Raw genomic sequence first — 26,324 nt, forward strand, 5'->3', positions numbered from 1 at the left:
AGTGTATGAAAGACGAAAGCTGAGAGTAAATGTGAATAAGAGCAAGGTTATTAGGTACAGTAGGGTTGAGAGACAAGTCAACTGGGAGGTAAGTTTGAATGGAGAAAAACTGGAGGAAGTGAAGTGTTTTAGATATCTGGGAGTGGATTTGGCTGCAGATGGAACCATGGAAGCAAAAGTGAGTCACAGGGTGGGGGAGGGGGGCAAAAGTTCTGGGAGCGTTGAAAAATGTGTGGAAGGCGAAAATATTATCTCGGAAAGCAAAAATGGGTGTGTTTGAAGGAACAGTGGTTCCAACAATGTTATATGGTTGCATGACATGGGCTATAGATAGGGTTGTGCTTAGGAGGGTGGATGTGTTGGAAATGAGATGTTTGAGGACAATATTAGGTGTGAGGTGGTTTGATTGAGTAAGTAATGAAAGGGTAAGAGAGATGTGTGGTAATAAAAAGAGTGGTTGAGAGAGCAGAAGAGGGTGTATTGAAATGGTTTGGTCACATGGATAGAATGAGTGAGAAAAGATTGACAAAGAGGATATATGCGTCAGAGGTGGAGGGAACTAGAAGTGGGAGACCAAATTGGAGGTGGAAGGATGGAATGAAAAAGATTTTGAGCGATTGGGGCCTGAACATGCAGCAGGGTGAAAGGCATGCAAGGAATCGAGTGAATTGGAACGATGTGGTATATCGGGGTCGACGTGCTGGTAATGGATTGAACCAGGGCATGTGAAGCGTCTGGGGTAAACCATGGAAAGTTTTGTGGGGCCTGGATGTGGAAAGGGAGCTGTGGTTTCGGTGCATTATACATGACAGCTAGAGACTGAGTGTGAACGAATGTGCGAGAGACTGAGTGTGAACGAATGTGGCCTTTATTGTCTTTGTTGTGTAGGGGGAGGGGTTTGTCATTTCATGTGTGGTCTGGTGGCAACAGGAATGAATAAAGGCAGCAAGTATGAATTATGTACATGTGTATATATGTATATGTCTGTATGTATATATATGTATACGTTGAATTGTATAGGTATGTATATGTGCGTGTATGGACATGTATGTATATACATCTGTATTTGGGTAGGTTGGGCCAGTCTTTCGTCTGTTTCCTTGCGCTACCTCACTAATGTGGGAGACAGTGACAAAGTATAATGATAATAATAATAATAATATAAATCTATTGATGCCTTTCTTTAGGGCAGCAGTACATTAATACCAGATGTGATGGGTCTTACGCAGCTTCTCTCAGCCTTCAAGACCAAATTTGTACCCACGCATGCCTCGTTAGTCATGGGCAGCCTGTCAGTGACTCCTACCTTACAGGATGACATTCGGGTATTCTCTCAGTCCCTTATGATTTTTGATGGAAGTTTGTTATGCCATTACCTATACTTCAGCTCTGCTATTAACATGATAAATCAGTGAGCCTGATTAACACTTGTCTTGTTTGGGCATTATAGATAACAAAAGGGAATTTTTTTGCTATTATCCTGGCATGCTGTTAATACTAGTTGTACAAAATCATTGTTACTAGCACGCAGGATTAAGGTTCAATCATTATCCTGGAATTAAAAGGTAAAAGTGTGGAGTATTCTTTTGTGTTGTAGTTCTGCATGAACATTTATGGTATTTTTATAAAAGCTGTGGGAATTTGTATGGCATGGAATATTAGGTTAGATTTATTGACATATTGTAATAGGCAGTTCTCTTGTATTCAAGGGTATGTTTGTTAATTCCTTAAAATATACTTATATAGAGCAGATTTATGGGTTTGATGATTATTTCCAAATGTTTTTTAAGTACTTTTAAAAGTTACTGACCCTCTCCTTAGTTAGTACACTGTTTTTAGTATACACTGGTAGTCCAGGAAGTAAGGTACCAGCTGCATTAGGTATGGCACATTATTACACTCAAAACCTATTTCCTTTGATGCGTAATTTCCTTCTCTTAATCTGTCAACTTGAGCTTTGTTCTCCCTCATCACCTATTCCATGCAGAATTTTCAGTTTTCTAGCATTATGTTCATCTTCATAACCATAAAACCTGAGGACACTGACTTTTTATACATCAGCTGTTTCACAAAAAGTTCCATAAAGGCTTTCTCTTCAAAACCCTCAAGCTCCACACTGGGTTCTCCCAGGGAGCAGTTCATTCCCCAGCTCTCTTCATATCTTTCTGTTCAACCTCCCTTCACTCCTTGCAAACCCAAGTGTAAAAGTCCTCTCATATTTTGATGACCTCATAGGTACATCACAGTACCTTAATACTTCACAGACATCTGGTACGCAGTACTCAACAGAAAGGTCTGTGGAGCTTGGTTTTGGTAAAGAGACTCTGATGTCATTGCCAATGCATGACAACTAGAGATGGGGTTTGAGCAAATGAGGCCATTCTTGAGCTGTTCCTGGTGTTACTTCAACATGGGAAACAGAGATAAGTGACCTTAAAGGACTAAAGAAAGAACCTAGAAAACTTTAAAGAATTCTTTTTCTACAGGCCCTGACAAGGAATTGAACTTTTGCTTAAAATGCTGTTGCTCATTTGCAGTCCAAGCACAACAAGATCCCTAACATCCTGAGACTTGCCAACATGATACCAGTTCTAAAACCATCTGAAATACCCAACTCCCCCTCCTCCTACTGCTCTTTATCACTTCTGTCCTCACTGTTTAGACTTGGTGAGAAACTGATCCTCAACAGCATCAGACAAAACTTCCCACTCTCACTCACACAGCATAGCATTAGAAACAAACACTCTCCCACCATACTAAACACTGATGTCACTCAACATATTGTAGATGAATTCATCCAACCACTACCTCCTATCCACTCAGTACTTGTGGCAATAGACATCAGTAAAGCATTTGACATCATCCTCTGACACATCCTAAAACAAAAATACATGCTGCCATCCCCCACAAGTAGCAAAAAGTGGCTGGTCAATTTCATAGCTGACCACCATGGCAGAGTCACCCAGTTACAGTTGATAACCGAATTAGTGTTACTACTCCAGTCAGTATAATGTCCATAATTTTTAACATGACCAAACAAAGCATTTAATTCTTGTCCTTTTCTTATCCTTTACTTATGTTGCTTAAATCTAATATAAATATCCGTATCAGTCTGCCCAACATAAAGCATTTTACATTTTCTACATGGATTCTGTAAATGTTGCCTGCAGAATTTTCTGGTGAGTTTTTGATTAAGACACCCTTTATAGTATTGTTATTGTTGAAGGCTGCATTTACATTAAAGGATTTAAGCAACCTGGGAAATAATGTAAAATTGTTACAAAAAAGGTGAACTAAACGATTCTTGTTATCAATGGGAGGTTTAGGTTTAACTCTATAAAATGATTTGTAGTAACATGTTTAAGTTTAGCATATACAGAAAATCCACCAAAGTTTGTTCTTATATTTGTTATTACTCCACTCAACACCATGAGGAAAATAAAACACAGTAAGTTTTGAAATTGTCCCTGGGGACAGGGGAGAAAGAATACTTCCCATGTATTCCCTGCGTGTTGTAGAAGGCAACTGAAAGGGGAGGGAGTGGGGGCTGGAATTCCTCCCGTCCCATTTTTGATTTTCCAAAAGAAGGAACAGAGAAGGGGGCCAAGTGAGGCCATTTCTTCTAAGACTCAGTCCTCTGTTCTTAACACTTCCTCACTAATGTGGGAAATGGTGAATATGTATGAAAAAAGTTTCCAAGGGCTCTTTTGTGTAATGATCACATTGTCAGGAGAGATACAAAAATGTGATAGAAGGCAGTCAATTGATATAAAAGGAATAGACGTAGCTGCGATGCCATTGGTTAACAAGCGTTACTGGATGGTGATGTTTAGGTTGAAGTTGTTCAGGTCTGGCATTATGCTTGTCATTAAAGGTTTATTATTTGGACAAGAAATGGAACTGCTACAATTCTTTGTGTATTCCGTAACAAAAGATTCAGTGATATTTCCCATGGTAAAGGAAGCATACCCTGTAAAAGTTTTGATATGTTTTATGTTGGGCAGATTGGTAAAGGATCTTAATGTTAGACTAAAGCAACATGAATATAGTATAAGAACAAGATAAGAATCAAATGCCTTGTTCAATCATGTAAAATATTATGATTATGTATTGACTGGAGTAATACCAACTTGGTTATTAAATCTAATTTCGTCATCAGAAATATCAGTGAAACCACAGCTGTGGTTTCAGTGCATTATACATGACAGGTAAAGGCTGACTGTGAACAAATGTGGCCTTTTATTGTCTGTTTTCCTGTGGGTTGGTTTGGCACTGTGAATGGATTGAAGGCAAGCAAGTATAAGTGTGTTCATGTGTAAATATGTATATGTCTTTGTCTGTTGTGTATATGTATGTATACGTGTATATGTTGATATGTATGTAAGTATATGTATGTGTATGGGCATTTATGTATATATGTGTGTATATGAGTGGATGGGTCATTTTTCGTCTGTTTCCTGGTGCTACCTCACTGATGTGGGAAACAGCGATCAAAGTAAAGTTTTTAGTGAATGAGAAAAGAGAGCCATTTGAACGATACTTACAAGGAAGGAGTGCAAATGACTGGGAGATGTATAAAAAAAAATCAGCAGGAGGCCAAGAGGAAGATGCAAGGGTTGAAAAAAAGGGCAATTGAGAGTTGGGAAGAGAGTATCATTAAACTTTATGGAGAATAAAAAGATGTTTTGGAAGGAGGTAAAGAACTTGCATAAGACAGGAACAAATGGAATCATTGGTGAATGAGGCAAGGGGAACTTATAACAGGTAGTGATGAAGTGAGAAGACAGAGTGAGGATTTTGAAGGTTTGTTGAATGTGTTTGATGATAGAGTGGCAGTTGTGAGGTGTTTTGGTCAGGGTGGTGTGTGAAGTGAGTAGGTCAGGGAGAATGGTTTGGTTAAGAGAGAAAAGGTAGTGAAAGCTTTGTGAAAGATGAAATCTGGCAAGGCAGCAGGTTTGGATGGTATTGTGGTAGAGTTTATTAGGAAAGGGGGTGTCTGTGTTGTTGATTGGTTGGTAAGGATATTCAGTATGTGTATGGATCATTGTAAAGTAAATGAAGATTGGCAGAATGCATGCATAGTGCCATTGTACAAAGGCAAAGGGGATAACAGTGAGTGTTCAAAATACAGAGGCTTGAGTATTCTTGGGAAATTGTATAGGAGGGTATTGATTGAAAGGGGTGAAGGCATATACAGAGCATCAGAGTGGGGAGGAGCAGTGTGCTTTCAGAAGTTGCAGAGAATGTGTGGATCAGATATTTGCTTTGGAGAATGTGTGTAAGAAATACTTAGAAAAACAGATGGATTTGTAAGTAGCATTTATGGATCTGGAGAAGGCAAATGATAGAGTTCATAGAGATGCTTTGTGGAAGGTCTTAAGAATATATATATGGTAAGCTGCTAGAAGCAGTGAAAAGCTTTTACCAAAGATGTAAGGCATGTGTGTGAGTAGGAAGAGAGGAATGTTGGTCTGTGGCGGGGATGTGTGATATCTCCATGATTGTTCAATTTGTTTATGGATGGGGTGGTTAAGGAGGTAAATGCAAGAGTTTTAGAGGTGGTGCAAGTATGCAATCTGTTGGGGATGAAAGGGCCAGGGAAATGAGTCAGTTGTTCACTGATGATGCAGCTCTGTTAGCTGATTTGAGGGAGAAACTGCAGAACTTGGTGACTGAGCTTGGAAAAGTGTGTGAAAGGAGAAAGTTGAGAGTAAATGAGAATATGAGCAAGATTATGAGGTTCTGTAGGGTTGAGGGACAAGTAAATTGGGATGTAAGTTTGAATGGGAAAACATTGGAGGAAGTGAAATGTTTTAGATATCTGGATGTGGACTTAGCAGCATTCGGGATGGGGGAGGGGGCGAAGGTTCCAGGAGCATTGAAGAATATGTGGAAGGAGAGAACATTATCTCAGAGAGCAAAAATGGGTATGTTTGAAGGACTAGTGGTTCCAACAATGTTATATGGTTGCGAGGCATGGGCTATAGATAGGATTATTTGGAGTAGGGTGGATGTGTTAGAAATGAAATGTTTGAGGACAATATGTGGTGTGAGGTGGTTTGATCGAGTAAGTAATGAAAGGGTAAGAGAGGTGTGTGGTAATAAAAAGAGTGTGGTTGAGAGAGCAGAAGAGGGAGTGTTGAAATGGTTTGGACACATGGAGAGAATGAGTGGGGAAAGATTGACAGAGAGGATATATGTGTCAGAGGTGGAGGGAAGAAGAAGCAGGAAACCAAAGTGGAGATGGAAGCATGGTGGGAAAAAGATTTTGAGCGATCGGGCCCTGAACATACAGGAGAGTGAAAGGCGTGCAAGGCATAGAGTGAATTGGAACAGTGTGGTATACCGGGGTTGACGTGCTATCAGTGGACTGAAGTGGGGCATGTGAAGGGTCTGGGGTAAACCATGGAAAGGTCTGTGGAACGTGGACGTGGAAAGGGAGCTGTGGTTTCGGTGCAATACACATGACAGCTAGAAAGTGAGTGTGAATGAATGTGGCCTTTTTTGTCTGTTCTTGGCGCTGCCTCGCTGGAGGGGGGGATGGATGCCATTTTGTGTGTGGCGGTGTGGCGATTGGAATGGATGAAGGTAGCAAGTATGGATATGTACATCTGTATATACGTATATGTCTTTGTATTTATACATTGAAATAGGTATGTAGGTATATGTGTGTGTGTGGGCATTTATGTATATATATGTGTTCCTTTGAGTCCACAGGGAAAATGAAACATGAAAAGTTCCCAAGTGCACTTTCGTGTAATAATCACATCATCAGGGGAGAGACAATAGAGAAATATAACAGTCAGTTGATATACATCGAAGAGACAAAGCTAGGACGCCATTTGGTAAACATGTGATTGTTTACAATCACATGTTTACCAAACACCTGATCCACACATCCTCTTCCACTTCTGAAACCACACTGCTCTTCCCCAATCTGATGCTCTGTACATGCCTTAACCCTCTCAATCAATACCCTTCCATATAATTTCCCAGGAATACTCAATAAACTTATAACCTCTGTAATTTGAACACTCACCTATGCATGCATTCCACCAATCCTCACACACCTCAACCTCACCATGAGCCATACATACATTGAATATCCTCACCAACCAGTCAACAACACAGTCACCCTCTTTTTTGATAAAATCCATAGCAATACCATCCAAGCCCGCCACCTTTCCAGATTTCACTACCTCTTCTCTGTTTACCAGACCATTCTCCCTGACCCTCTCACTTCATACACCACTTCGACCAAAACATCCTATATCTGCCACTTTATCATCTAACACATTCAACAAACCTTCAAAATACTCACTCCATCTCCTTCTCACATCACCACTACTTGTTATTACCTCCCCATTAGCCCCCTTCACTGATGTCGCCATTTGTTCTCTTGTCTTACGTACTTTATTTACCTCCTTCCAAAACATCTTTTTATTCTCCCTAAAAATTAATGATACTCTCTCACCCTAACTCGCATTTGCCCTCTTTTTCACCTCTTGCACCATTCTTTCTCTTGACCTCCGACCTCTTTCTTTTATATATCTCCCAGTCATTTGCATTATTTCCATGCAAAAATTGTCCAAATGCCTCTCACTTCTCTTTCACTGATAATCTTACTTCTTCATCCCACCACTCACTACCCTTTCTAATCTGTGTGACTCCTGTTTTCCGTTTTAAAAAGTTAAGATATAAGGAGGGAAGCGTTTCTAGCCCCCACTTCCATCCCCTTTAGTCACCTTATATGACATGTGGGGAATGTGTGGGAAGTATTTTTTCACCCCTAATAGAAATGCATGTATTTCTATTATTATACGTAATCGCCATACATACATATATATTTCAATGTATGCATTCATATACATACACAGACATATACATATGTACATATATATACTTGCTCCCTTGAACTATTCCTGTCAAGACCCTGCCTCACATGAAATAGCACCCCCCCTCACACACATAAAGGTAGTGCCAATAGAAGAATAAAAAGAAAAAAAGAGGGCCAGATTTGTTCAGGTTTTGGCTCTGAGTGAAACAAAGCTCAAGGGTAAAGGAGAAGACTGGTTTGGGAATGTTTTGGGAGTAAAGTCAGGGGCTGGTGAGAGAAAAAGAGCAAAGGAAAGAGTAGCACTATTCCTGAAACAGTTGTAGGAGTATGTGATAAAGTGTAAGAAAGTAAACTCGAGATGGATATGGATAAAACTGAAAGTGTATGGAGAGAGATGGGTGATTATTGGTGCCTATGCACCTAGGCATGAGAAGAAAGATTATGAGAGGCAAGTGTTTTGGGAGCAGCTGAGTGAGTGTGTTAGTAGTTTTGATGCACGAGACCGTGTTATAGTGAAGGTTGATTTGAATGCAAAGGTGAGTAATGTGTCAGTTAAGGGAATAATTGGTGTACATGGGGTGTTCAGTGTTGCAAATGGGAATGGTGAAGAGCTTGTAGATTTGCCTGCTGAAAAAGGAGTGGTGATTGGGAATACCTGGTTAAAAAAAAGAGATATACATAAGTATACATATGTAAACAGGAGGGATGGCCAGAGAGTGTTATTGGAGCACGAGTTGATTGATAGGTGCGTGAAAGAGAGACCTTTGGATGTTAATGTGCTGAGAGGTGCAATTGAGGGATGTCTGATCATTATTTTGTGGAGGCGAAGGTGAAGATTTGTTGAGGTTTTCAGAAAAGAAGAGAGAATGTTGGGGTGAAGAGAGTGGTGAGAGTAAGTGAGCTTGGGAAGGAGACGTGTGAGAAAGTACCAGGAGAGACTGAGTACAGAATGGAAAAAGGTTAGAACAAAGGACGTAAGGGGAGTGGGGGAGGAATGGGATGTACTTAGGGAAGCAGTGATGGCTTGCGCAAAAGATGCTTGTGGCATGAGAAGCGTGGGAGGTGGGGAGATTAGAAAGGGTAGTGAGTGGTGGGATGAAGACGTAAGATTATTAGTGAAAAAGAATATAGAGGCATTTGGACGATTTTTGCAGGGAAATAGTGCAAATGAATGGGAGATGTATAAAAGAAAGAGGCAGGTGGTCAAGAGAAAGGTGGAAGAGGTGAAAAAGAGGGCAAATTAGAGTTGGGGTGAGAGAGTATCATTAAATTTTAGGGAGAATAAAAAAAAAGGAGTGATAGGTAGTATGTTTGAGGAAAGGAACCTGGATGTTTTGGCTCTGAGTGAAACGAAGCTAAAGGGTGAAGGGGAAGAGTGGTTTGGGAATATCTTGGGAGTAAAGTCAGGGGTTAGTGAGAGGACAAGAGCAAGGGAAGGAGTAGCACTACTCCTGAATCAGGAGTTGTGGGAGTATGTGATAGAGTGTAAGAAAGTAAATTCTAGATTGATATGGGTAAAACTGAAAGTTGATGGAGAGAGATGGGTGATTATTGGTGCATATGCACCTGGGCATGAGAAGAAAGATCATGAGAGGCAAGTGTTTTGGGAGCAGCTGAATGAGTGTGTTAGTGGTTTTGATGCACAAGACCGGGTTATAGTGATGGGTGATTTGAATGCAAAGGTGAGTAATGTGGCAGTTGAGGGAATAATTGGTATACATGGAGTGTTCAGTGTTGTAAATGGAAATGGTGAAGAGCTTGTAGATTTATGTGCTGAAAAAGGACTGGTGATTGGGAATACCGTGTTTAAAAAGCGAGATATACATAAGTATACGTATGTAAGTAGGAGAGATGGCCAGAGAGCGTTATTGGATTACGTGTTAATTGATAGACACACGAAAGAGAGACTTTTGGATGTTAATGTGCTGAGAGGTGCAACTGGAGGAATGTCTGATCGTTATCTTGTGGAAGCAAAGGTGAAGATTTGTGGGGGTTTTCAGAAAAGAAGAGAGAATGTTGGGGTGAAGAGAGTGGTGAGAGTAAGTGAGCTTGGGAAGGAGACTTGTATGAGGAAGTACCAGGAGAGACTGAGTACAGAATGGAAAAAGGTGAGAACAAAGGAGGTAAGGGGAGTGGTGGAGGAATGGGATGTATTTAGGGAAGCAGTGATGGCTTGCGCAAAAGATGCTTGTGGCATGAGAAGCGTGGGAGGTGGGTTGATTAGAAAAGGTAGTGAGTGGTGGAATGAAGAAGTAAGATTATTAGTGAAAGAGAGGAGAGAGGCATTTGAACGATTTTTGCAGGGAAAAAATGCAAATGAGTGGGAGAAGTATGAAAGAAAGAGGCAGGAGGTCTAGAGAAAGGTGCAAGAGGTGAAAAAGAGGGCAAATGAGAGTTGGGGTGAGAGAGTATCATTAAATTTCAGGGAGAATAAAAAGATGTTTTGGAAGGAGGTAAATAAAGTGCGTAAGACAAGGGAGCAAATGGGAACTTCAGTGAAGGGGGCAAATGGGGAGGTGATAACAAATAGTGGTGATGTGAGAATGAGATGGAGTGAGTATTTTGAAGGTTTGTTGAATGTGTTTGATGATAGAGTGGCAGATGTGGGGTGTCTTGGTCGAGGTGGTATGCAAAGTGAGAGGGTTAGGGAAAATGATTTGGTAAATAGAGAAGAGGTAGTAAAAGCTTTACGGAAGATGAAAGCCGGCAAAGCAGCAGGTCTGGATGGCATTGCAGTGGAATTTATTAAAAAAGGGGGTGACTGTATTGTTGACTGGTTGGTAAGGTTATTTAATGTATGTATGATTCATGGTGAGGTGCCTGAGGATTGGCGGAATGCTTGCATAGTGCCATTGTACAAAGGCAAAGGGGATAAGAGTGAGTGTGCAAATTACAGAGGTATAAGTTTTTTGAGTATTCCTGGTAAATTATATGGGAGGGTATTGATTGAGAGGGTGAAGGCATATACAGAGCATCAGATTGGGGAAGAGCAGTATGGTTTCAAAAGTGGTAGAGGATGTGTGGATCAGGTGTTTGCTTTGAAGAATGTATGCGAGAAATACTTAGAAAAACAAATGGATTTGTATGTAGCATTTATGGATCTGGAGAAGGCATATGATAGAGTTGATAGAGATGCTCTGTGGAAGGTATTAAGAATATATGGTGTGGGAGGCAAGTTGTTAGAAGCAGTGAAAAGTTTTTATCGAGGCTGTAAGGCATGTGTACGTGTAGGAAGAGAGGAAAGTGATTGGTTCTCAGTGAATGTAGGTTTGCGGCAGGGGTGTATGATGCCTCCATGGTTGTTTAATTTGTTTATGGATGGGGTTGTTAGGGAGGTGAATGCAAGAGTTTTGGAAAGAGGGGCAAGTATGCAGTCTGTTGTGGATGAGAGAGCTTGGGAAGTGAGTCAGTTGTTGTTCGCTGATGATACAGCGCTGGTGGCTGATTCATGTAAGAAACTGCAGAAGCTGGTGACTGAGTTTGGTAAAGTGTGTGAAAGAAGAAAGTTAAGAGTAAATGTGAATAAGAGCAAGGTTATTAGGTACAGTAGGGTTGAGGGTCAAGTCAATTGGGAGGTAAGTTTGAATGGAGAAAAACTGGAGGAAGTGAAGTGTTTTTGATATCTGGGAGTGGATCTGGCAGCGGATGGAACCATGGAAGCGGAAGTGAATCATAGGGTGGGGGAGGGGGCGAAAATTCTGGGAGCCTTGAAGAATGTGTGGAAGTTGAGAACATTATCTCGGAAAGCAAAAATGTGTATGTTTGAAGGAATAGTGGTTCCAACAATGTTGTATGGTTGCGAGGCGTGGGCTATGGATAGAGTTGTGCGCAGGAGGGTGGATGTGCTGGAAATGAGATGTTTGAGGACAGTATGTGGTGTGAGGTGGTTTGATCGAATAAGTAATGTAAGGGTGAGAGAGATGTGTGGAAATAAAAAGAGTGTGGTTGAGAGAGCAGAAGAGGGTGTTTTGAAATGGTTTGGTCACATGGAGAGAATGAGTGGGGATAGATTGACCAAGAGGATATGTGTGTCAGAGGTGGAGGGAACGAGGAGAAGTGGGAGACCAAATTGGAGGTGGAAAGATGGAGTGAAAAAGATTTTGTGTGATCGGGGCCTGGACATGCAGGAGGGTGAAAGGCGTGCAAGGAATAGAGTGAATTGGAACGATGTGGTATACTGGGGTCGACGTGCTGTCAGTGGATTGAACCAGGGCATGTGAAGCGTCTGGGGTAAACCATGCAAAGTGTGTGGGGCCTGGATGTGGAAAGGGAGCTGTGGTTTCATTGCATTTTTACATGACAGCTAGAGACTGAGTGTGAACGAATGGGCCTTTGGTGTTTTTCCTAGCGCTACCTCACACACATGAGGGGGGAGGGGGTTGTTATTCCATGTGTGGCGGGGTGGCGATGGGAACAAATAAAGGCAGACAGTATGAATTATGCACATGTGTATATATGTATATGTCTGTGTGTGTATATATATGTGTACATTGAGATGTGTAGGTATGTATATTGTGCGTGTGTGGACATGTATGTATATACATGTGTATGTGGGCGGGTTGGGCCATTCTTTCGTCTGTTTCCTTGCACTACCTCGCTAACGCGGGAGACCGACAAAGCAAAATAATATAAATAAATAAATAAAAAGATGTTTTGAAAGGAGGTAAATAAAGTGCATAAGATAAGAGAACAAATGGGAACATCACTAAAGGGGGCTAATGGGGAGGTAATAAGAAGTAGTGGTGATGTGAGGAGATGGAGTGAGTATTTTGAAGGTTTGTAGAATATGTTAGATGAAAAAGTGGCAGATATAGGGTGTTTTGGTCGAGGTGGTGGGTGAAATGAGAGGGTCAGGGAGAATGATTTGGTAAACAGAGAAGAGGTAGTGAAAACTTTGCGGAAGATGAAAGCTGGCAAGGCGGCAGGTTTGGATGGTATTGCGGTAGAATTTATTAAAAAAGGGGTTGACTGTGTTGTTGACAGTTTGGTGAGGATATTCAATGTGTGTATGGCTCATGGTGAATATCTTGAGGCTTGGCGGAATGCATGCATAGTGCCACTGTACAAAGGCAAAGGGGATTAAGGTGAGTGCTCAAATTACAGAGGTATAAGTTTGTTGAGTGTTCCTGGGAAATTATATGGGAGGGTATTGATTGAGAGGGTGAAGGCATGTACAGAGCATCTGATTGGGGAAGAGCAGTATGGTTTCAGAAGTGTTGGAGGAATGTGTGGATCAGTTGTTTGCTTTGAAGAATGTGTGTGAGAAATACTTAGAAAAGCAAAGGGATTTGTATGTAGCATTTATGAATCTGGAGAAGGCATATGATAGAGTTGATAGAGATGCTCTGTGGAAGGTATTAAGAATATATGGTGTGGGAGGCAAGTTGTTAGAAGCAGTGAAAAGTTTTTATCGAGGATATAAGGCATGTGTACACTTAGGAAGGGAGGAAAGTGATTGGTTCTCAGTGAATGTAGGTTTGTGGCAAGGGTGTGTGATGTCTCCATGGTTGTTTAATTTGTTTATGGATGGGGTTGTTAGGGAGGTAAATGCAAGAGTTTTGGAAAGAGGGGCAAGTATGCAGTCTGTTGTGGATGAGTGAGCTTGGGAAGTGAGTCAGTTGTTGTTCGCTGATGATACAGCACTGGTGGCTGATTCATGTGAGAAACTGCAGAAGCTGGTGACTGAGTTTGGTGAAGTGTGTGAAAGAAAAAAGTTAAGAGTAAATGTGAATAAGAGCAAGATTATTAGGTACAGTAGGGTTGAGGGTCAAGTCAGTTGGGAGGTAAGTTTGAATGGAGAAAAACTGGAGGAAGTGAAGTGTTTTAAATATCTGGGAGTGGATTTGGCAGAGGATAGAACCATGGAAGCGGAAGTGAATCATAGGGTGGGGGAGGGGGCGAAAATTCTGGGAGCCTTGAAGAATGTGTGGAAGTCGAGAACATTATCTCGGAAAGCAAAAATGGGTATGTTTGAAGGAATAGTGGTTCCAACAATGTTGTATGGTTGCAAGGCGTGGGCTATGGATAGAGTTGTGCGCAGAAGGGTGGATGTGCTGGAAATGAGATGTTTGAGGACAATATGTGGTGTGAGGTGGTTTGATCGATTAAGTAATAATAGGGTAAGAGAGATGTGTGGTAATAAAAAGAGTGTGGTTGAGAGAGCAGAAGAGGGTGTTTTGAAATGGTTTGGTCACATGGAGAGAATGAGTGAGGAAAGATTGACCAAGAGGATATATGTGTCGGAGGTGGAGGGAACGAGGAGAAGTTGGAGACCAAATTGGAGTTGGAAAGATGGATTGAACAAGATTTTGAGTGATCGGGGCCTGAACATGCAGGAGGTTGAAAGGCGTGCAAGGAATAGAGTGAATTGGAAATATGTGTTATACCGGGGTCGACATGCTGTCAATTGATTGAACTAGGGCATATGAAGCATGTGGGGTAAACCATGGAAAGTTCTGTAGGGCCTGGATGTGGAAAGAGAGCTGTGGTTTCGGTGCATTATTACATGACAGCTAGAGACTGAGTGTGAACGAATGTGGCCTTTGTTGTCTTTTCCTAGCGCTGCCTCACACACATGAGGGGGGAGGGGGTTGTTATTTCATGTGTGGTGAGGTGGCAATGGGAATGAATAAAGGCAGACAGCATGAATTATGTACATGTGTATATATGTGTCTGTGTATATATATATATATATATATATGTATATATATATATATATATATATATATATATATATATATATATATATATATATATATATGCAAAAATCGTCCAAATGCCTCTCTCTTCTCTCTCACTAATAATCTTACTTCTTCATCCCACCACTCACTACCCTTTCTAATTAACCCACCTCCCACTCTTCTCATGCCACAAGCATCTTTTGCGCAATCCATCACTGATTCCCTAAATACATCCCATTCCTCCCCCACTCCCCTTACTTCCATTGTTCTCACCTTTTTCCATTCTTTACTCAGTCTCTCCTGGTACTTCCTCACACAAGTCTCCTTCCCAAGCTCACTTACTCTCACCACCCTCTTCACCCCAACATTCACTCTTCTTTTCTGAAAACCCATACAAATCTTCACCTTAGCCTCCACAAGATATTGATCAGACATCCCTCCAGTTGCACCTCTCAGCACATTAACATCCAAAAGTCTCTCTTTCGCGCACCTGTCAATTAACACGTAACCCAATAACGCTCTCTGGCCATCTCTCCTACTTACATACGTATACTTATGTATATCTCGCTTTTTAAACCAGGTATTCCCAATCACCAGTCCTTTTTCAGCACATAAATTTACAAGCTCTTCACCATTTCCATTTACAACACTGAACACCCCATGTATACCAATTATTCCCTCAACTGCCACATTACTCACCTTTGCATTCAAATCACCCATAACTATAACCCGGTCTCGTGCATCAAAACCACTAACACACTCATTCAGCTGCTCCCAAAACACTTGCCTCTCATGATCTTTCTTCTCATGCCCAGGTGCATATGCACCAATAATCACCCATCTCTCTCCATCAACTTTCAGTTTTACCCATATTAATCGAGAATTTACTTTCTTACATTCTATCACATACTGCCACATCTGTTTCAGGAGTAGTGCTACTCCTTCCCTTGCTCTTGTCCTCTCACTAACCCCTGACTTTACTCCCAAGACATTCCCAAACCACTCTTTCCCTTTACCCTTGAGCTTCATTTCACTCAGAGCCAAAACATCCAGGTTCCTTTCCTCAAACATACTACCTATCTCTCCTTTTTTCACATCTTGGTTACATCCACACACATTTAGACACCTCATTTTGAGCCTTTGAGGAGGATGAGCACTCCCCGCGTGACTCCTTCTTCTGTTTCCCATTTTAGAAAGTTAAAAAATACAAGGAGGGGAGGATTTCTGGCCCCCCGCTCCCGTCCCCTCTAGTCGCCTTCTACGACACGCGAGGAATGCGTGGGAAGTATTCTTTCACCCCTATCCCCAGGGATAATATATATATATATATATATATATATATATATATATATATATATATATATATATATCTTTCATTCAAACTACTCGCCATTTCCCGTGTTAGCGAGGTAGCGTAAAGAACAGAGAACTGGGCCTTTGAGGGAATATCCTCACCTGGCCCCCTTCTCTGTTCCTTCTTTTGGAAAATTAAAAAAAGAAAAATAATGAGAGGGGAGGATTTCCAGCCCCCCGCTCCCTCCCCGTTTAGTTGCCTTCTACGACACGCAGGGAATACGTGGGAAGTATTCTTTCTCCCCTATCCCCTATATATATTTATATGTATATATATATATATATATATACACACATATACACATACATATATATATATATATATATAACATACATATATATATATATACAGAGGTATAAGTTTGTTGAGTATTCCTGGTAAATTATATGGGAGGGTATTGATTGAGAGGGTGAAGGCATGTACAGAGCATCAGATTGGGGAAGAGCAGTGTGGTTTCAGAAGTGGTAGAGGATGTGTGGATCAGGTGTTTGCTTTGAAGAATGTATGTGAGAAATACTTAGAAAAGCAAATGGATTTGTATGTAGTATTTATGGATCTGGAGAAGGCATATGATAGAGTTGATAGAGATGCTCTGTGGAAGGTATTAAGAATATATGGTGTGGGAGGCAAGTTGTTAGAAGCAGTGAAAAGTTTTTATCGAGGATGTAAGGCATGTGTACGTGTAGGAAGAGAGGAAAGTGATTGGTTCTCAGTGAATGTAGGTTTGCGGCAGGGGTGTGTGATGTCTCCATGGTTGTTTAATTTGTTTATGGATGGGGTTGTTAGGGAGGTAAATGCAAGAGTCTTGGAAAGAGGGGCAAGTATGAAGTCTGTTGGGGATGAGAGAGCTTGGGAAGTGAGTCAGTTGTTGTTCGCTGATGATACAGCGCTGGTGGCGGATTCATGTGAGAAACTGCAGAAGCTGGTGACGGAGTTTGGTAAAGTGTGTGGAAGAAGAAAGTTAAGAGTAAATGTGAATAAGAGCAAGGTTATTAGGTACAGTAGGGTTGAGGGTCAAGTCAATTGGGAGGTGAGTTTGAATGGAGAAAAACTGGAGGAAGTGAAGTGTTTTAGATATCTGGGAGTGGATCTGTCAGCGGATGGAACCATGGAAGCGGAAGTGGATCATAGGGTGGGGGAGGGGGCGAAAATTTTGGGAGCCTTGAAAAATGTGTGGAAGTCGAGAACATTATCCCGGAAAGCAAAAATGGGTATGTTTGAAGGAATAGTGGTTCCAACAATGTTGTATGGTTGCGAGGCGTGGGCTATGGACAGAGTTGTTCGCAGGAGGATGGATGTGCTGGAAATGAGATGTTTGAGGACAATGTGTGGTGTGAGGTGGTTTGATCGAGTAAGTAATGTAAGGGTAAGAGAGATGTGTGGAAATAAAAAGAGCGTGGTTGAGAGAGCAGATGAGGGTGTTTTGAAATGGTTTGGGCACATGGAGAGAATGAGTGAGGAAAGATTGACCAAGAGGATATATGTTTCGGAGGTGGAGGGAACGAGGAGAAGAGGGAGACCAAATTGGAGGTGGAAAGATGGAGTGAAAAGGATTTTGTGTGATCGGGGCCTGAACATGCAGGAGGGTGAAAGGAGGGCAAGGAATAGAGTGAATTGGAGCGATGTGGTATACAGGGGTTGACGTGCTGTCAGTGGATTGAATCAAGGCATGTGAAGCGTCCGGGGTAAACCATGGAAAGCTGTGTAGGTATGTATATTTGCGTGTGTGGACGTGTGTATGTACATGTGTATGGGGGGGTTGGGCCATTTCTTTCGTCCGTTTCCTTGCGCTACCTCACAAACGCGGGAGACAGCAACGAGGTATAAAAAAAAAAAAATATATATATATATATATATATATATATATATATATATATATATATATATATATATATATATATATATATATATATATACATACATACATCGCTACCTCACCAATGCGGGAAACGGCGAACAGTATGAAAAAAAGAAAGACATATATATATATATATATATATATATATATATATAGAAAAAAATTTAGAAAGACATATATATATATATTTTTTTTTTTTTTTTTTTTTTTTTTATACTATTCGCTATTTCCCGCGATAGCGAGGTAGCGTTAAGAACAGAGGACTGGGCCTCTGAGGGAATATCCTCACCTGGACCTCTTCTCTGTTCCTTCTTTTGGAAAATTAAAAAAAAAAAAAACGAGAGGGGAGGATTTCCAGCCCCCCGCTCCCTTCCCTTTTAGTCGCCTTCTACGACACGCAGGGAATACGTGGGAAGTATTCTTTCTCCCCTATCCCCAGGGAATATATATATATATATATATATATATATATATATATATATATATATATATATATATATATATATATATATATATATATATAGAAGTGGTAGAGGATGTGTGGATCAGGTGTTTGCTTTGAAGAATGTATGTGAGAAATACTTAGAAAAGCAAATGGATTTGTATGTAGCATTTATGGATCTGGAGAAGGCATATGATAGAGTTGATAGAGATGCTCTGTGGAAGGTATTAAGAATATATGGTGTGGGAGGCAAGTTGTTAGAAGCAGTGAAAAGTTTTTATCGAGGATGTAAGGCATGTGTACGTGTAGGAAGAGAGGAAAGTGATTGGTTCTCAGTGAATGTAGGTTTGCGGCAGGGGTGTGTGATGTCTCCATGGTTGTTTAATTTGTTTATGGATGGGGTTGTAAGGGAGGTAAATGCAAGAGTCCTGGAAAGAGGGGCAAGTATGAAGTCTGTTGGGGATGAGAGAGCTTGGGAAGTGAGTCAGTTGTTGTTCGCTGATGATACAGCGCTGGTGGCTGATTCATGTGAGAAACTGCAGAAGCTGGTGACTGAGTTTGGTAAAGTGTGTGGAAGAAGAAAGTTGAGAGTAAATGTGAATAAGAGCAAGGTTATTAGGTATAGTAGGGGTGAGGGTCAAGTCAATTGGGAGGTGAGTTTGAATGGAGAAAAACTGGAGGAAGTGAAGTGTTTTAGATATCTGGGAGTGGATCTGTCAGCGGATGGAACCATGGAAGCGGAAGTGGATCATAGGGTGGGGGAGGGGGCGAAAATTTTGGGAGCCTTGAAAAATGTGTGGAAGTCGAGAACATTATCTCGGAAAGCAAAAATGGGTATGTTTGAGGGAATAGTGGTTCCAACAATGTTGTATGGTTGCGAGGCGTGGGCTATGGATAGAGATGTGCGCAGGAGGATGGATGTGCTGGAAATGAGATGTTTGAGGACAATGTGTGGTGTGAGGTGGTTTGATCGAGTAAGTAACGTAAGGGTAAGAGAGATGTGTGGAAATAAAAAGAGCGTGGTTGAGAGAGCAGAAGAGGGTGTTTTGAAATGGTTTGGGCACATGGAGAGAATGAGTGAGGAGAGATTGACCAAGAGGATATATGTGTCGGAGGTGGAGGGAACGAGGAGAAGAGGGAGACCAAATTGGAGGTGGAAAGATGGAGTGAAAAAGATTTTGTGTGATCGGGGCCTGAACATGCAGGAGGGTGAAAGGAGGGCAAGAAATAGAGTGAATTGGAGTCATGTGGTATACAGGGGTTGACGTGCTGTCAGTGGATTGAAGCAAGGCATGTGAAGCGTCTGGGGTAAACCATGGAAAGCTGTGTAGGTATGTATATTTGCGTGTGTGGACGTGTGTATGTACATGTGTATGGGGGGGGGTTGGGCCATTTCTTTCGTCTGTTTCCTTGCGCTACCTCGCAAACGCGGGAGACAGCGACAAAGTATAAAAAAAAAAAAAAAAAAAAATATATATATATATATATATATATATATATATATATATATATATATATATATATATATATATATATTTTTATATTTTATTATACCATATATACACATATATACATAATTCTTTGTTTCTTCCTCTCCTTTGCTAAATATATATAGTATAAAATATAATAAAGATATATATATATATATATATATATATATATATATTTTCTTTCTTTATATATCGCCATTCCGCATAAGTACATTAGAACAAGGATGGCTTTGTGATATCTATTGCCCCTTGTTTTCTTTGGAATTAAAACACATAAAAAAAAAAACGAGAGGAGGATATTCCACTCTGCTCCTCCTTTTAGTCGCCTTCTCGACACCAGGGTACTTATATCTTATCCCTATCCCAGGATATATATATATATATATATATATATATATATATATATATATTTATATATATATATATATATATGCAATTGCAATTATGCCATCAATGGCCACATTACTCACTCTTGCAATTATGTCATCAATGGCCACATTACTCACTCGTGAAATTGTCATCAATGACCACATTACTCACTCTTGCAATTATGCCATCAATGGCCACAATACTCTCTGCAATTATGCCATCAATGGCCACATTACTCACTCTTGCAAATTATGCCATCAATGGCCACATTACTCACTCTTGCAATTATGCCATCAATGGCCCAATTACTCACTTTTGCAATTATGTCATCAATGTGGCCATTGATGTCATAATTGCAAGAGTGAGTAATGTGGCCATTGATGGCATAATTGCAAGGGTGAGTAATGTGGCCATTGATGACAATTGCATGAGTGAGTAATATGGCCATTGATTACATAATTGCAAGAGTGAGTAATAAGGCCATTGATGGCATAATTGCAAGAGTGAGTAATGTGGCCATTGATGGCATAATTGCAAGAGTGAGTAATGTGGCCATTGATGACACAATTGCAAGAGTGAGTAATTTGGCCATCGATGACATAATTGCAAGAGTGAGTAATGTGGCCATTGATGTCATGATTGCAAGAGTGAGCAATGTGGCCATTGATGGCATAATTGCAAGTGAGCAATGTGGCCATTGATTACATAATTGCAAGAGTGAGTAATGTGGCCATTGATGGCATAATTGCAAGAGTGAGTGATGTGGCCATTGATGACATAATTGCAAGAGTGAGTAATGGGGCCATTGATGACATAATTGCAAGAGTGAGTAATATGGCCATTGATAACATAATTGCAAGAGTGAGTAATGGGGCCATTGATGACATAACTGCAAGAGTGAGTAATGTGGCCATTGATGACATAATTGCAAGAGTGGGTAATATGGCCATTGATGGCATAATTGCAAGAGTGAGTAATGTGGCCACTGATGGCATAATTGCAAGTGAGCAATGTGGTCATTGATTACATAATTGCAAGAGTGAGTAATGCGGCCATTGATGGCATAATTGCAAGAGTGAGTGATGTGGCCATTGATGGCATAATTGCAAGAGTGAGTAATGGGGCCATTGATGGCATAATTGCAAGAGTGAGTAATGTGGCCATTGATGTCATAATTGCAAGAGTAAGTAATGTGGCCATTGATGGCAGAATTAGGAGACATTGGGTATTACTGAGGTGAAATATGAATAGTCAACAGCTTGTGGAGTTGTGTGCAGAAAATGGTATGGTGATTGGGAATACCTTTTTTTTTTTTTTCTTCTTTTTTTTTTTTAAAGGGACATGCATAAATATACATCAGTGAGTAGGGAACCTGGTCAGAGAGAAGTGTTGGACTCTGTACAAATTTATAGGTGTGCAAAAGATAGACTCCTAGATGTTAATGTTTTGGGAGGGGAAACTAATATGAATGAGAAGAGGGTGAGAAAGAAATGAGCTTGGAAAAAAGAGGTGTGTGTGTGTGTGTGAAATACTAGAAGAGATTGGGTATAGAATAGCTAAAGTTGTAAGCAAATGAAGCAAGGGGAATGGGAGATATTTAGTGAAGCAGTGATAGCATGTGCAAGAGATATGGGATATGGGCAGTTGAGAAATTGGTATTAATTGGCGGGGTGATTGTTCCCTCCACTTCTGATGCATATATCCTCTTTGTCCTCTATCCTCATGTTCTTAACACTACCTCACTAATATGGGAAATGACAAATATATATGAAATAAGATATATGTGGTTTGATTGACTAAGTAATGAAAGGGTAAAAGGTATGTGTGGTAATAAAAAGAGTGGTTGAGAGAGCAGAAGTGGCTTTGTTGAAATAATTTGGACTCGTGAGGATGAGTAAGGAGGATTAACAAAGAGGATGTACGTCTCAAAGATGGAGGGAACGAGGAGAAGTGGGAGACCAAATTGGAGGGAGAAAGATGGAGTGAAAAAGATTTTGAGTTATCGGGGCCTGAACATGCAGGAGGGTGAAAGGCGTGCAAGGAATAGAGTGAATTGGAACGATGTGGTATACTGGGGTCGACATAGTGTCAATGGATTGAACCAGGGCATGTGAAGCGTTTGGGGTAAACCATGGAAAGTTCTGTGGGGCCTGGATGTGGAAAGGGAGCTGTGGTTTCGGTGCATTATTACATGACAGCTAGAGACTGAGTGTGAACGAATAGGGCCTTTGTTGTCTTTTCCTAGCACTACCTCACACACATGAGGGGGAAGGATGTTGTTATTCCATGTGTGGCAGGGTGGCGATGGGAATGAATAAAGGCAGACAGTATGAATTATGTACATGGGTATATATGTATATGTCTGTGTGTGTATATATATGTATACGTTGAGATGTATAGGTATGTATATGTGGTGTGTGTGGACGTGTATGTATGTACATGTGTATGTGGGTGGGTTGGGCCATTCTTTCGTCTGTTTCCTTGCACTACCTCGCTGACGCGGGAGACAGCGACAGAGCAAAATGAATAAATAGATAAATATATATAGGGGAGAAAGAATACTTCCCACGTATTCCCTGCATGTCGTAGAAGGCGACTAAAAGGGAAGGGAGCGGGGGGGCTGGAAATCCTCCCCTCTCATTTTTTTTTAAATTTTCCAAAAGAAGGAACAGAGAAGGGGGCCATATGAGGATATTCCCTCAAAGGCCCAGTCCTCTGTTCTTAACGCTACCTCAGTAATGCGGGAAATGGCGAATATGAAAAAAAAAATATATATATATATATATATATATATATATATATATATATATATATATATATATATTTTCATGCTCCCAGATAACATTCTCTCTTTCTACACATCCCTCAGTGCCTCTAGAACATTCTTCCCCTCACTTACCCTGTGACTCACTTCTGCTTCCTTGGTTTCATTTGTTGCCATGATCACTCCAAAGTATCCATAACACTTTACTTCCTCTTAATTATCTTCATTCAAACTTATATGCCAGTTATCCCATACCCCCAGTTATACCCTCTACAGCCTCACTTACGAACATCCTCTCCTTTTCATGCCTTTCAGTTAGCACATAATTCTGCAGTATCAGATGACTGCCAACTCCATTCACCCATATAAACTTAGTGCACCCTTTTGAAATGATTATTCCTAATCACCAATCCTCATTCAGCTCACTCTGTCCAAGTTATTTCCCATTTACATATACAATGGGTATCCCATGCCCCCAGTTATATCCTCAACAGCCTCACTTACCATTTTTGCTTTCTGGTCCCTTAGCTCCAAGATTCGAACCCTTACATCAAAATTCCTGAAGCACTCTCTCATGTCCTTCCAGGAAGCTCCCATTTCTTCTTCACTCATCTCACCACCAGGTGCATAAGCTTTAAGAGCCACCCATCTCATAGTTTACTTTGATTCCTACCCACATTAATCTTGAACTCGCTTCCTTACTCTCATAAACAGTCCCACACAGTCCCTCCATCATCTGAAGTTCCACACTCTCATCTTCACACTAATCTCAGACTGTACCCCCCAATCATTCCCAAACCATTGTGCCCTCTTCCATGTCAGTATTATTGATATTCAGGCTATATATCGATTTGGTCCTAAAATTCAGGGTAATGTGCAGGAGAAACATAGATTTAATGTTCAAGACATTATGTATTTGCAGTATTATAGGTGAATATTGTATTTTCCTCCAGGGCTCTCTAGTAGCATGTCTAATGGGCATTTTGCAACTAATGGGGGAGTCCCATTATTCAAAGCTGTGGGAGGCACATATGACCTCAGGAACACACCATCTCCGCCACCTTCTCCACTCGACAGTTGTCTTACTTGCTGACCTTGTAAGAGCAGAAGTCTTTGCAAGTGATTGGTTTGTCATGCGAATGGTTACCAATTACACTATTCTGGCAGCCATGCAGGAGATTGCACAGCCACTGATTGCTACATTTCTTAAACAAGAGAGATTTGATAACCAGGTGAGTGAAGTTTATTTGGTCTCTAACCTGACTATCAATGCTCTTTATATGTTGGGTGTTAGTTATAAAGTGGAGATTATTAGTGAAATATCTATAGAAAATAGTCTCAGAATTATCTTGTATAGATTTGTATATTTATGATTTATTTTGTCTCCTACACATGTATCATGTATCTTCTCCTTTTCAATGTTTACTTCCCAGTGCATGTTAGAAATAACAAGCACAAATAATGTGACTGAATAGCACCAGATGCACTATAATCATTATGAATGAGCTTTATGCAAAATTTTGGCTAATTTGCTTTTGGGCACATATTAGATTCAAAAGAATCCCGTAGACACCTTTACTTACGGATCATATCTGGGGTATAAGTAGTCAGTTTGAGTGCATGGTGTAAGTATAAGTGTTCACTTTCAGTTGCTTAGTGTAAATAAGTTTGAAAGATAGGGAAAAGGTAACAGCATTACTAGTGAAAATGAAAGATTTTTTCTTTATGTGAACATGTGAGATAAGGGACAAATTGTGCAAGTAAGTAGATGGAATTCTGTTAAATGCTTGAAAAAGTGTCCTGGAAATGATGGTGATAGTGATAAATAGATATTTCTGAATAGTGTCATTCATAGACGAGAAAAACAAATCCTTATGCAAAAATGAGGTAATGTGTTTTTCAAAATCACATACAGTCAGCTACAAATGTTAATAGAGGGCAAATTTGAGATAACATTAGGATGATGAAAATCATCTCTTGTGAAAAGGAGAAACAACAGAAATATGTCATGGTAAATACTCACCATTGTATGGATGTCAGCCTTGAGAAGAAAAGGCCAATTATACAGGCCGTCTTTAAAAATTTAGATACTGCAGTCCAGGATGTCATGAAATTATGCCCTATTCCAAAAGATGCTAGAATCAAAGACCAGGTCTGCTGAAGTAAACCTTTATCACATGAGAAAACTTGAAGCACAATTGATTGAACCCCACAGTTTGTTGTCATTGGCATGATTCTTTTTCAGAGCAGCTTAAACTAGGGGAAGAACACTCTAAGAAAGTTATGGTCTTCCTGTAGGCTAAGAGGCTGAATGAGTGACATCCTAACAAACCCCCATGATAGAAGAGCCCTTAAAGAATTGGTGGCCCTAGCTCCTCAACACTTAGAATATCCCTGGCTGTATTACTTACATATTAGGTTTTAACATCAGATTTTTTTATGTTAGCTGAGATAGCATGTGCAACTGAAGTCCTAATCAAGGCACTATGTAGAAATAGCTATGTCACTCATGTAATTTTATGTTTATATACTTGAGGTCTATAGTATTGTGACTGCTTGCTGTATGAAAAGCCACAGTTAAAAAGAACAACTATAATACTGTCTTATTCTCATTAAAACAGTTTCATTTGAGATTCCTTTTGAAATGATACAGAACAGTCTCCGTGAAATGATTATGTTCATAGTATTTCATCATAGCATAAAGAAATCGTTGCAGTACAATAAGGAATATAAAATTCTATTATTTCTTATGTTACACAAAATTTGATGAAAGATTGATATGTAACCCTATACAGTAATTCTTTGAATACAGATGTATAGCAGCATAACTTTAAGAAATATTGGAGGGAATGACAAAGCATTGAACAACATAAGCTTTTTATGTATTTCTCAACGTGTAGAAGAATACCAGCATCCCCTTTTGCTGTTGTGTGCAAAGATAAGAATTGAACAAGCTCTGTTGAGATGTCTTGTAGCATCATTTACAATAGATCTCTTTGTATGATCATGAGACCAGGAATGTACATAGTGAAAGCTTAAGCTGCTTGTTCCAGTAAAGTATAAAAATTTTTCCAGAATCCTGAGAATCTTGAATTGTCCACAGCTACTTTGATTTGACTTTAATGAGTGAGATTCTTGTGGTAGAATTCCATCTGAGAGTGAGTTTTACTGGAAAATAAAGTTTTAAAACAATTTTGTAGCCTTATGATGAGGTAGAACTGCATAAATACATAATGTAGCTGTGGTTTCGATGCATTACATATGACAACTAGACAGTGGATGTGAGCAGATGTGGCCTTTCTTCATCTGTATGAAAAAAAGTTATGTGTAATAATAGTACAAAAATTATTATTGTAAGATCCAAGAAGTAAACTCCATCCCTTCACCATGCCTGTTAACTGTGCATGATACAAGTGAGCAAGAGCTTCTCTGGTGACCCACCTTTCTCATCAAACCTTTTCTACAAAAGTTGGAATGAAAGACTTACCCCCTGCTCCTTTTTGCCAAAACCTCAGCTCTATGTAATGTCA

The 26,324-nt window shown here is 40.2% G+C and overlaps 1 protein-coding gene across 3 annotated transcripts in view; it reads left to right on the top strand.

Annotated features, from left to right (window-relative positions):
• The window catches only part of spg (dedicator of cytokinesis spg), a 392,951-nt gene that overhangs the window by 189,059 nt on the left and 177,568 nt on the right, over window positions 1-26,324 (top strand). For 2 of the 3 annotated variants that reach the window (XM_071687033.1, XM_071687034.1), the window contains exons 22-23: window positions 1,188-1,325; window positions 23,748-24,026. In XM_071687033.1, coding sequence (XP_071543134.1) covers window positions 1,188-1,325; window positions 23,748-24,026 — 417 coding nt within the window. The remainder of the gene's footprint in view (window positions 1-1,187; window positions 1,326-23,747; window positions 24,027-26,324) is intronic. The other variant, XM_071687035.1, reaches the window with a different exon arrangement.

The sequence above is a fragment of the Panulirus ornatus genome, chromosome 43 (assembly GCF_036320965.1).
Source record: "Panulirus ornatus isolate Po-2019 chromosome 43, ASM3632096v1, whole genome shotgun sequence".
NCBI lineage: Eukaryota > Metazoa > Arthropoda > Malacostraca > Decapoda > Palinuridae > Panulirus > Panulirus ornatus.